Consider the following 13,337-nt stretch of genomic DNA (forward strand, 5'->3'; position numbering starts at 1 on the left):
CACTTCCAACTCACCGGTGGAGACTGAACTTGGACCCCAGTTCCAGAGGTGAAAGGATCCACAGCATATACTTCACAATGTTACTAATGTAGGAACAGATTTGTATTCAACAATGCACATAGTTGTAAGCTGCCTTTAAACTGGGATTAGTGGTGCACTAGGGCCACTGGCTATTAACATGTGGGTCTTGCACAGCCAGGGGCAATCGCAAACCAAACATGCCAGATTCACTAAGACCAGCATCCCAGAAGACCCTGTTTAAAAACATCCATACTATAAATCGAATATAAAAACAGCCCAAAACAAGCAGCTGTTATAATGGTCACACTGCAGTACAGGTAACCATAGATCAGTACAAGGATGATCCAAGCCCAGAATTACAGTGTACCAAGCCAATTCCTATTCACATTGAATCGTATTAAAACTCCTGATCAGACTATATTTCAACTGAATGTCTCACAATCAGAACCCTTTTTTAAATATTATAAAGTTAGAAAGTAATGCTGCAGTATTATCTTTGTTTTGTTCTGTGTAGTTTTAATTGCAAGCAGAGTGCTGATAACATCCAGATGGAAGGGGGGGGGGGGGGGGGGGGGGCACAGGCACAAAACCATACAGGAGCAGAATTAACACCAAATTCATGACCATCTCATTGCAGGTAGCTTCCTCACACCTAATGGTTCAGTATTTTCTCCAAACCACTAACCCCAGTAACACCATCAGCAGCAACTTTTTGAACACTTGTTTAAACACCACAGAAATGGGATTTGGCAGACAGATCTTGGGTTCAGTTAAAAAAATTGGCTGCGTTCTGAGACAGAATGGCAATGGTGCTGCGTGGGGACTGGTTACTGGTGGAGTCCCATAGGGATCGGTGTTGGGACCGTTGCTCTTTACAATCTTTATTAATGATGGAATTGTCGGCAAGTTGATGGATGATACAAATACTTATGCGAGTCTTGGGACCTTAGGTGAGAGAAAACAATTACAAATCAGATCTAGGTGCACGGATCTCCATCTTATAGATGTAATTTAATATAGATAAATATAGTATTATGCACACGGGTAGGGCTAACACCAAGCATGTATATACCATGCAGGGTCCAGAGCTTAAAATTGTTGAGCGGGAAAGGCGTTACAGGACATGAAACTCTTAAGATTGACAATCAGTGCCACGAGGCTATAGCAAAAGCAAATGAAGTATTACTAGGTCGATCCAATAAAAACAAAAAGCACCATACTGTCCCTGTACAAGACCTTGCTTAGGCCTCTGCTAGGATACTATGTCCAGTTTTGGTCCTGTCACATGGTCGGTGATAGAGGCAACCTAGAAAAGGTTTTCAGAGGAGGGCCGCTAGATTGATACCCAGCTTAAAGACCCAGTTTTACCACAATAGGTCGAGAGACTTTTTAAACTTTAGAAAAGCGTAGACTACGAGATTTGATGGAGAGCTATAAAAGGATTAGACTCTGTCCATGAGAATAGACTGTGAGTTAGATAGGTTAAAGAGGACCAGGGGACATACACACAAGTTACATAAGCATAGAACTAGGTTAAATGCCAGGATCATCAACCATTGGAACAAGTTTCTGCCTCGGGCAGAGAGTGCGGATTCGCTGCAAATGTTCAAAAGGGAGTTGGATGAGTTCCTAACCATGGCCGATATTGCAGCTTACAAAAGGAAGGTGGGGTATTGGGCAGTAAGTCCCACAGCCACTGGTCTCCTGATCACCAGAGAGAGTCATAGGGGAATTTCCCAGATTCTTTTCCCCCTTGGGTTTTTTTTGCCTCTCCCAGGAGATGGCATGGCCACTGGTGGGGGAGAGGGGTCACGGAGAGAAAGGAGGTGTCACGATGCTCAATTGCATCATGAAGCTATGAAACAGGCTCAACGGACCAGCTGGTGTTTACTTGTTCGCCATGTTCGTACGTTTGCATTGTTTGACACTACTTGTCTGCTATTCTAATGGAGCGGTTAGCGCACATATGCTAATATGGCTCAACTGCAGCCTAGAGATCTTTGACTGCACAGTGGTGCTCTCAGGTTATACCAGAATGGAAGGGTACAGGCTGTATGGCATTAAAAATAAAAAAGGACTGAACACGTCTCATCACATAACTTGGAGGGTTCGGAGCTTTTTTTTTGAAGTTGCTGTTTCAGATAGCCTGAAGAGACAAGTTTAAGAGAAAAAAGTTAGGTAGTGAAAACAAAAAAGTGGATACACATGAACTTTCAACAAGAATAAACACTGAATAGTGAGGCCCATCATTTGAGTCATATCTGACTGACGCCTCCAATAAAATAACACTGACAAATCTTAGGAAGATCAAACCCTGCTGAATGTTTTGGCTAACATCTATAATACAAGAGGTTTGGTGCACTGGAATTCTCTGCTGGATCAGGTATGATTCATCTGAAGGCAACTGCACTGACAAATTATACTGGCAGTTTAAAAATGTAAATCTGACCCTGTCGTACCTGCCCTCTCCACCCCATGCACTGTTAGGCGTGATAATCACCTCCCTACAATTGTCTGTGTTGGTGTTGTACACATAGATCTTCAGTGGTTTTCCGTTGTGGGATTCGATCAAAGAGAACAAGTCTTCAGACTGGAGCAGAGAAAAAAAAATAGGATTAGTTAGTGCTCCAATTCACTCCCCCCAATCTGTTCATTAACAGAGTTACAATAAATCGACATCTTCTCCTCTCTTTTTTCCCCCGCTCCTGACACTTTTGCACTCAAAAACCAACCACAGTCTGGGTAAGATATACCCAACTATTTGCTTCACATAGTCCACTGTTAAAAACTGACTTTAACCACTATGGTCAGTAATGGTTTGACTACCTTAGGGTTACACGAGACATTGTCAAACCATGCATGGGCTAAATCAGGAGCAAACAAAGCACAGCTTCCTTAGGTCAGTGCAAGAGATAGGGGTCACGATCTTCAGTCATTATTACATCTAATCTGGAAAAATAACTGAACACAAATGCAAGAAATAACAAGTATGGCAAACGGAAAGGATAATGAAAGAGATAAGCCAAAACAAAGAAAGACTTGAGACAGAATTGTAAGCAAAGACAAAAGAGATTGTGGATTTGCACCTTCACCTCCAGCTCCAGTTTGTGTCTCCCATCCCTGCTGGGATGCTACATTATCAGATGTGTAAAATATGGACATGTGCAACACACCTAGTTACAGGGATAAGCCCATAGGAATAACTGCATTTAAATATATGTCATTACAAAAGCCTAAGTACATATACATCACAAAGTAAAAGCCGACAGCCCTTTTATACTGAGAGTTGCCTCCAATAACTCAGTGCTGCACTAGGTAACCCACAAAGCCATCATGGAGCATTGGTTAACTCTAGCTATTTCGTGGCCTAACAGGCAGAGGCGACAGTAATGAGGACAAACATTTCACAACTTGACCCCGACAGAGACTTGAATAAGGTATACTGAGTAACTAACTCACAAATTATAGACTTTCCATAACTTAATGCTTGCTCAGACAGCCTTGGCTCAGCAAGAATCTTATTTTTGCATTGCAATGCCTGCGTACAAGGCACAAAGTGCCACAGGCTATAGATATTGGATCACAATCTCAACGGCTAGTGAACTGTTGGTTCACATGTATCACCTTCCCCAAGGGAAAAAGGAAACACTTTGCAGTTACCTCACGGAGGATGGCTTCAGCTCCGATTATGTAGTCTGTGTATGGCCTCAGACCAGCCAGGGCAGCAGGGGAATTGGGCTCCACTTCCTGCAAGGAAAGCACAATAGATTTAATCACACACTCACGGCAGCAAAGTGAGTAACTCTTACAAACCCTCACCCAAAAGATGAAAATATCACGAGAATTCACAGTCATTTATTTTTTTTAAGAGATTGCCAATTGTTCCCTCTCAGTGCCTCACCCAGATAGCCATTCCTCGCGTGTAAACTTGGCCAGCATCAGCTGGCTATTTGACCAGAGACACAGCATCACAGCTCAATCTTGTCCTCACTGAGATTCTGCACATACAAACTTCACAGCAGAAATTGGAACCCTAGCTAATATTCCCTCCACCCCAGTTCAGCATCCAATTAGAGCATCTGTACCTCTGCCCTGGCTGGGTTCAGCAGAGATCAGGGATCAAACTTGTACCTTCCAGTCTGCACAGCTCAGGGGCACCTTTAACACACATCACTGGGTGAAGCTATTTTAAGAGGAAAGTGATCCAGCCTCCATAACTGGCCAATTTTACAAGACGACTACACTACAGGCCACAATTCCTCAAAGTTTGATTATTCAGTAGAAACACCTGAGGAACTTTGCCAGCCACTTAGTCCCTGTGACTAACATCAATTCCAAGCAGAAATGCAGTTACTATTATTATTCAGGCAAAATTCACCATCTTGAGATGGATAGAAAACTGAATTATATAAACAAACTTTATTTAAAAACAGACACACCTACACACACTTTACGGCTAAATAATATGTAACAGCAGTAATACCAGCTGTGTTGCAATGATCACTTTCCAACACCAGGTGGCACCATGGGGGGGGGGGAAAGAGAGAGAGAGAGAGAATGAATGAGAATATGAATATGAATGAAGCAGAACTTATAAGAAATAGGAGCAGGAGTAGGCCATACGGCCCCTCAAGCCTACTCTGCCATTCAATCAGATCATGGCTGATCTTCGACCTCAACTCTACTTTCCCACCCGATCCCCATATCCCTTGATTCCCCTAGAGTCCAAAAATCTATCTCTCAGCCTTGAATATATTCAATGGCTCAGCATCTACAGCCCACTGGGGTAGAACTTGCATTTATATGACATCTTTCATGACCTCAGGGTGCCCCAAAGCACTTTACAGCCAATGAAGTACTTTTGAAGCGTAGTCATTGTTGTAACGTAGGAAACGTGGCAGCCAATTTGCATACAGCAAGATCCCACAAACAGCAATGTCATCGTCTCCAACCAGGTAATCTGCTCCCTAACCACTACCAAAGCCCCTCTGAAAGCAGCTGATGGGAGGCGAGGGAAAGCACTCAGCCTCTCCTCAGCAGCATAGCCAAGACGAACATTGGACATCACAGGTCCAAATCAACGTCCCACCTCATCATGGAACCCTGTATTGATATGCCAATGCTGCATTCTCCCACCAGTTGCAACTTTCCATTTCAGTTTCATTCCCCATCATGTAGCTTTCAGCCAGCTGCCTATATAATGTAACTTTCAAAGCTGCTCAATGAATAATGATTCTACTTAGGTCTACAATGCAAGATCCTAAACATGTCAGCCTATACTCCAGGGCCAAAACTTTACTCAGACAACCTACTGACGAAGATACCACGCCACAGAAGGAAATAACCAAAATTTCAGCCGACTGTTGGACAAGAGGAAGGTTGACTAATGAATGAAATTTTCCTTTCCTATGGCATTAAATTCCTTACTGGGAGGGGGCCGGGGGGTGGATGGGAGGGAAAGGAATGTCTTTTTATGTTTTGCTTCTAGCTGTTCATAATTTCTAATTATAGAAAGCAGCACCAAGAAATCCAGGTGATTTTGTATTATTCTCAGTCAATGGTGCCAAGTAACCAGCCGCTTGCATGTACAGAAAGAGCACCCTGCAGATTTTCCCTCCGATTGAGGGACACAGCAACTTTTCAGTTCCCCTGCCCGCCCACAAAAAAAATTCTCCCAACACACAATTCTGCATCGAACAGGAAAGTCACAGGTCATGGGGGAAAACACAAGGTGGACTTTGAACTGTGAAGCATTTCCCACTCTGCAGGAATGGTCCCTCCTATCTACTCCAAGCGATTTTAAGATAAACAGATAGGCAGCAGGCAATCCGCAATGTATTTTGTAAACTCGTCTGCTAAGCGTTTGAGCTGCACTCTGATGTGGATTTTATTTCTGTAGGAATCCATTGCAATTCCTTCCTACAGTGCTATCTGGGTAGAACGACACCACTGTAGCCAGCTCATGCTCAGTGGCCAGGTCACTTAATTTTATCAACCCATCAAACATACTCGGAGCATTTTACATACCAAAATGTGCCAAACATTTTCATTTGCTCCTTCAAAACTGCAGAACCGAATGCTGACTCCGAGCAGCCCCTGTCCACCCCACATGTTACTGGGTGTTGCGTTGACTTCCCGAACAGCCTGTGTCTTGGTGTTGTAAATGGCCATTTTTAGAGACTTTTCCACATTGCCTACTAACAGCTCCTTCAGTGCGTTGTCATCTTTATCCTGAAAGTACGAAGAAAAACATAAAACGGATTAGAAGAAAATGGCGAACTGGGCAAATCCGCTACTCGGTGGGGTACTGGGTACTGAGCTGTACAACCAGGAAGGCCGCAAGTTTGATCCCAGTCTATGCCGAGTTAGCTGACCTCAGCAGAGGTTGTAATCGAAAGGCTCAGTAACACACAAAGCAGCACATCACACGTTACGGTAACACTGCTGGCATTATAAAGGTATCGTTGCAAACATCCAGAAAGACAATAGCTTCATTTCACATAAAAAGAAAACATTATGAAGACGCATGGCATAAGGTTAAGATTCCAAGTTCTAGCACAGGCCATGATGAAGCTGCTCAGGAGTTACGTGAGGTCAGCTCCGCAGGAACAAACAACCCTCTGATACCTCACCCGAGTGGCTATCCTTCACCTGTGAGAAAAGACTGCAACTGCGGGCAGGTTTTTGGATGTTGAGGAAACAGTGGAGACGAGCTCACTTCTGCCCTCACCAGACATCCACAAACATGCATTTCCCAGCGAGGGTCATTGGATAGAGATCAGGACGGTGAACCTTGGGCTGCTTTCTCCCAGCCCCAGCCCAGAGGCACTGCCCCCACCACTCTTGGCATGATCAGCTAACTCAGCACAGTGCAGAGATCCAGATGGGAACTCTCCCTGGTCTGCCCGGTTCAGTGCCATACCACACCACGCACTCACCCAAGAGCTTTAATTTTCAAACTCATGAAATATTTTAATTGAAAAAAAAAAAGCATGGCTACAGGCTCCCTCAAGTCAAAAGGCAAAGGCACAACTCAGTGTAGTATTTGGCCATACATAGAGGACAGACCCCTGTTAATCTGGAGTCTGCATCAAATTACTTCAGCTTGGGGAGAACTTAAAATTTTTAATTTTTTTAAAATTAAAAAGTCATCAAGTTTCCCACTCCGAATTGCTATCCAGTGATAACCCAATGCCCCAACCCCCCCCCCCCCCCACCTCCCCATTGGAAGGTGCACGGCTGACAATCACAGGATCAATTGTAATGCTCCCGCCATCACTGAACAGGTTGTCAACACTCACCATTTTGACACATGCAGAGTGACCTCTTGACCAAAGCATCAGAGTTGCTAGTACCCACGGAACTGTCTCTCAACATCCTTCAGGACAGATGGGGAAGGGGAAACTAAAACTAACACTCGATTCAATGAGCTGAGTGTCAAATGATGCATGTAAAATATTGTTGCATAGAATTTTTCACTCACGAGAAAGAACTAATTCACGAGCAAAGCGTGCCTCCCACACACAAGAAGCAAAGAGTAAAGCATTAATGGTGCAGAATCCCCGTGAGCCAAACTCAACACTTCATTTTTTGTCTCAGGACTCTCACCAATGTTAAACGCGGTTTTCTATAGCAATGAAACCATGCATGCCAAATGCGACAGAAAGAACACTGTCGATTCTCCTCATCCCTCTATTGTGAAACAAACTCCCAGAGGGAATGTGCCGTGGGAAATCAGAACCCGGGCACCTGAAAGGATGCCAAGTTTTAGATCAGATGCCTCACAAATTGGGCAGCGAGATTGACAGTCAAGATAGTCAAAACTTGACTGAACACATACAACACTAATTTGATTATGTTGCAGTTCTGGCATATTGAAAAGAAAAAGCAACAACAGGAATGAATGCTCTATTTAAATTATAGAGCTGTAAGTGAGGTGTTAATGGTGTTTCTAGCAACAACAACTTGCATTTATATAGCGCCTTTAACACAGTAAAACGTCCCAAAGTGCTTCACAGGACCGTTATCAAACAAAATTTGACACTGAGCCACATAAGGCGATATTAGGACAGGTGACCAAAAGCTTGGTCAAAGAGGTAGGTTTTAAGGAGCGTGTTAAAAGGAAGAGAGGGGGAGAGGATTATGGAGGGAATTCCAGAGCTTAGGGCCTAGGCAGCTGTAGGCACAGCCGCCAACGATGGAGCGATTAAAATCGGGGATGCGCAAGACGCAAGAATTGGAGGAGCACAGAGATCTCGGAGACTTGTAGGGCTGGAGGAGGTTACAGAGATAGGGAGGGGCGAGGCCACGGAGGGATTTGAAAACAAGGATGAGAATTTTTAAAAGCGAGGCGTTCCCGAACCGGGAGCCAATGTAGGTCAGTAAGCACAGGGTGATAGACGAACGGGATTTGGTGAGAGTTAGGATACGGGTGGCAGAGTTTTGGATAAGCTCAAGTTTATGGAGGGTGGAAGATGGGAGGCCGGCCAGAAGAGCATTGGAATAGTCAAGTCTAGAGGTAACAAAGGCATGGATGAGGGTTTAAGCAGCAGATGGGCTGAGGCAGGGGCGGAGATGGGCGATGTTACAGAGCTGGAAGTAGGCAGTCTTGGTGATTGGTGCAGATATATGGTCGGAAGCTCATCTCAGGGTCAAATAGGATGCCAAGGCTCCGAATGGTCTGGTGCAGCCTCAAGACAGTGGCCAGGGAGAGGGATGGAGTCGGTGGCTAGGGAACGAAGTTTCTGGAGGGGACTGAAGACAATGGCTTCAGTCCTCCCAATATTTAGTTGGCAGTCGGCAATACCACCTCAAAAGGTATTTCTCTTTCCTCCCCTGCCCCAAACTGCTGGAAGCACATAGGCAGCCACCATTTTTTCTGGCTGCCTTAGCTAAACACTTAACCCATTTCGACATGCCCAGCACTCATCCTGCCTGTACAAAAGCAGTGCTAAGGGAAACTCTCAAGTAAACCTCGCCCTGCCACCCCACCACCCCAAAATGGCCTAGACGATTGATTTTAAATACAATACCACCAGCTCCTGCATGGCTGGGTCAAACATTCTTCATAAGTTTAAAATCAGCAACTGCCCAGGAACAAAGCTTCTAGCTTTCGGGCTGTGGCAAAGGAGTCGTCGCCATCAGCCGTTTGAGGTCGGATCCAGGGGTTTAAGGCAGGTACGGAAGCAGCAGCCGCAAGAGATGGCAACCAGAATCTGGCCTGTGATTTGATTTAAGTATCTCCGAGGCGGTCGGTGATGTGGAGAACAGCACCACTTATCGTGATGACACATCGGGACGGTCTCAGCAATCAATAAGCAACAGTGCTACCTAGCGTGGAGAACAGAGGCAAACGAAATGAAGGCAAGTTTAATCCAGACAGAAAAGCACACAACTAAAAAAAGTGGCAGCGGAAAGCAAGGATTACTTGACAGGAAGAGCGTGTGTACAAAACTTTTTATATAATTTTTCCCCTTTCCGGAGCCAAGACTGATCTGACTTTTTTTTTTGACGGAAAACGTCAGTGATACAGAAACTTACCAGTCTCGTGTCACCCGCTGAAATTATAAAATCAAAAAACGGTTCCAGACCAGCCCAGTATCCCGGGGAGTTCTCCTGCACCTGAAAAATAAAACACCATCATATTTATGCAGCACACCTCAATTTTAAAGCACTTATCTTTTTTTTAAAAATTCCTGTCTCAAGAATATCGGCTGCAGAAAGTGACACCACTATTCCTGGCCAGAATGGAGATGATGGGGGAATTACCCCGTCAATCACTCCTGGAGACCACACTGCTGCAAGTGACTGGGATTGACTTTACGCACATAATTTGTATTATGTAACTATCCTTCACTCTGCATTTTGATGGAGAAATCACGCTGTTTTTAAATCGGGAGAAGTTGCTGTAGTATCGATCATGACATCAGTCTGCTGTAGTTCACAGAAACTCTTTTTAAACAGACTCTGTAGACGGTTTGCTGTAATTGCGCTGTTTAAACAGACTCTGTTTGCTGCAAGTACAGCCACAAATCTCGCGCCACCTCCAACTGACACGGTGCAACTCATGGCTGACACAGTGGTGTCAATAAACACTCTGAAGAATATTCTCCATGTGCCACTCTGCCTCTTTCACATTTCAGATCAACTGCTGGGCTCCCAAAGACCCGATGGCTAGAAAGTTCAAATGCGCATAAGCGACTCCTGACATTCTAGCTTCTCTTCTATTGGGTTTAGTAGGGTGCTGGGACTCACCAACACCCAGGAAGGCATAGCAAAGCCAGGTTTTCCTGGCAGCTGGTCTTAGCAAATCCAACAAGTACACTCTGGGGCGGTCACCTGCAGTGAGAGACATGCACATCAAGAGCTGGAGACCTAGCACCTCACTAAACAGAATATTAAAGCAGCTCGTGTTTGCTGCAACGGGAGGTCTTAATCGGATAGCAGATTCCAACACCCGCACTTTCACGCGGCTACGACGTGCGTATCTACCATCAGCTGCATTCATCAGATGTAAAAGCATTTTCACTTCTACTTGAAGTGGACCTGCAGTGTACTGGGGGCTCCATTCACATCACTGGATGGATTTCAGAACATCAGCAACTCAAAACAACTGTGCATGATTCGACACGTGTCGTTCATCTTGATTAAGACTCATTTTCTGGCCACAGATCTTCCCCGTCGTCGGCGAAGGGCAACACTGGCCTTTATAGGCGGCCTACTTGCTCACTCCACATGCAGACAGAACAAAATGGAAACCGGTAGCAGCGGCTCACAGTACTGCTGCCTCCAGAGGACGCATAGAAAATCACCTCCTCAGGTGGCATTGGCTTTTCCAGCAGCCTTTGTTATAGTGTCATTGCTTACCTCAAACTAAAAGAAACAAAAGAACTTGCATTTCTATAGCACCTTTCACAACCACAGGACGTCTCAAAGCACTTTACAGCCAATGAAGTACTTTTGAAGTGTAGTCACTGTTGTAACATAGGAAACGTGGCAGCTAATTTGTGCACAGCAAGGTCCCACAAACAGCAATGAAATAAAATGACCAGATCATCTATTTTGGGTGTTGGTGGGTGGAGAGATAAATGTTGGCTGGGACACCGAAATAATTCCCCTGAATATTGCCATAGGATCTTTTACATCCACGAGAGGGCAGGTGAGGCCTCGGTTTAACGTCTTATCCAAAGACATTACCTCCTACAGTGCAGCACTGGAGTTGAGGCACTGCTCAACTTTAGTTCAGTTCCACTTTGGTCTAAATGACAGTTGGGCCTCCTTGAGATAAGCTGCATCCCACCCATGTATAATTTTGCAGCAGGAAGTCTACGAAAGGTCAATTCTTCTAAAAGTCTTGCAGACTCCATTACGTAGAATTTACAGCACAGAAACAGACCATTCAGCCCAACCGGTGTTTATGCTTCACATGAGCCTCCTCCCACCTTACTTCATCTAACCCTATCAGCATATCCTTCTATTACTTTCTCCTTCATGTGCTTATCCAGCTTCCCTTAAATGCATCTATGGCAGTGAGTTCCACATTCTAACCACTCTCCAAGTAAGGAAGTTTCTCCTGAATTCCTTATTGGATTTATTATCTTATATTTATGGCCCCTAATTTTGGACTCCCCCACAAGTAGAAACATTTTCTCTAACTGCACCACAATTATGGGGCAATCGTTTGTCACACAGAAAGCAGACTGTTTCAGTTCATAACAGACTGTTTATGGGAACCGCCTTTTGCTGTGAACACAAGTGAAACACAGTAAAACTGTTCACATAGAGCCACTTGCCAGTTACATGGACACAGAGCAGTCCAAAACAGCTAGTGCATGCCTGTATCTGCTGAAAGTTTGCAGCTCAATTAACTCTTTCCATATTGCAATTTTCCATTCTACACTGGCCAAAGTGGTCTCAGGATAAAGTAACATACAGCATTCAAATCACCCCTACTCTTTCTTGGAGACAGTGCTTCTGATAGCCACTGTATAAAACTCAATTATATTCTTCTAGTGGCGTGCCAGCATAAAAAGTCAGCTCTCTCCTGCACTGGTTCCACTTGTTTTTCAGGCTGGATGCAGTAGGGACTTTTACTTCAGTTTGTCAATTTTAGCAAAAGAAAGTAAGTGGATAAAGACTGGTGACATGTTCCTAGAAAGCACCTGGGTGTGCAAATCTGTGACGTCCCACAAAGGAGGTTTCCTAAAATCAAGCAGTTCATGAAAAACCATAAAGCCCTATCTACAACTTGCAGAACCAGGGTCTCGATTGCAGATGAAACTGGTACTCAACAGCAGTACAGACAACCAGTGCTCCATAATTGCATATACTCATGAGAGAATGCAGTATATATCTGGATGTTGGACCTCTCTCCACATTTCAATGTGTTGTGCAAGGAGCCAAGTGACTGCTTAGTGCAGCCCAGCCCTCAGCGAGATGCAGGCCCACTACGGTCTCTTTGTCCCCCACACAGTTCAAGACCATCAGTTAGCAAGCTGGGCCTGCCCATTCTCTCAGCTTGAGAAAGGAGACTGCAGTACAGCAGAATAAAAATAAGTGGTCGATGCAGCAGGAAAGCTCAAAAAGGGAAAATATATGATGGATCAGAGCATGAGGAAAAATGATTATGATGTTACTTACAGGCTGGCAAGTTCATGGAATGCATTCGAGATGGTTTCCTAGAGCAATACGTCATGGAACCAATCAGGGAACAGGCTATTTAGATCTTGTATTATGTAATGAGATAGGGTTAATTAGTAATCTCAGTAAAGAAAACCTCTGGGGAAGAGTAATCATAATATGATGAATTTCACATTGAGTTGGAAAGTAACGTACTTAAGTCAGAAACTAGAGTCTTAAACTTAAATAAAGCCGATTACATTGGTATGAGGGGAGAGTTGTCAAAGGTAGATTGGGAAATTAAATTAAAGGGTTTGACAGTTGAAAAGCAATGGTAAACATTTAAAGAAATATTTCAATATTCTCAACAAATATACATTCCATTGAGAAATAAAAACTCCACAGGAAAAGCAATCCACCCATGGCTAACTAAAGAAGTTAAGGAAAGTATTAAATTGAAGAAGAGGCCTATAATGTTGCCAAGAAGAGTAATAAGCCTGGGGATTGGGAGAGTTTTAGAAACCAACAAAGGACCATCAAAAAAATTGATAAAAAAGGGAGAAAATAGAATATGAAAGTAAACAAGCAAGAAATATAAAAAGATTGTAAGAACTTCTACAAATATGTAAAAAGGAAGAGAGTAGCAAAAGTAAACGTTGGTCCCTTAGAGGCTGAGACGGGAGAAATTATAACGGGGA

The 13,337-nt window shown here is 44.0% G+C and overlaps 1 protein-coding gene across 2 annotated transcripts in view; it reads right to left on the reverse strand.

The window, feature by feature from the left end:
* The window catches only part of LOC137307276 (Golgi reassembly-stacking protein 2-like), a 54,279-nt gene that overhangs the window by 24,775 nt on the left and 16,167 nt on the right, over positions 1-13,337 (reverse strand). For both annotated transcript variants that reach the window (XM_067976720.1, XM_067976719.1), the window contains exons 2-5: positions 9,562-9,642; positions 6,049-6,252; positions 3,682-3,768; positions 2,481-2,611 (exon numbers count right to left, since the gene is read on the reverse strand). In XM_067976720.1, the coding sequence (XP_067832821.1) occupies positions 2,481-2,611; positions 3,682-3,768; positions 6,049-6,252; positions 9,562-9,642 (503 nt within the window). The remainder of the gene's footprint in view (positions 1-2,480; positions 2,612-3,681; positions 3,769-6,048; positions 6,253-9,561; positions 9,643-13,337) is intronic.

This window comes from Heptranchias perlo, chromosome X (assembly GCF_035084215.1).
Source record: "Heptranchias perlo isolate sHepPer1 chromosome X, sHepPer1.hap1, whole genome shotgun sequence".
Classification (NCBI taxonomy): Eukaryota; Metazoa; Chordata; class Chondrichthyes; order Hexanchiformes; family Hexanchidae; genus Heptranchias; species Heptranchias perlo.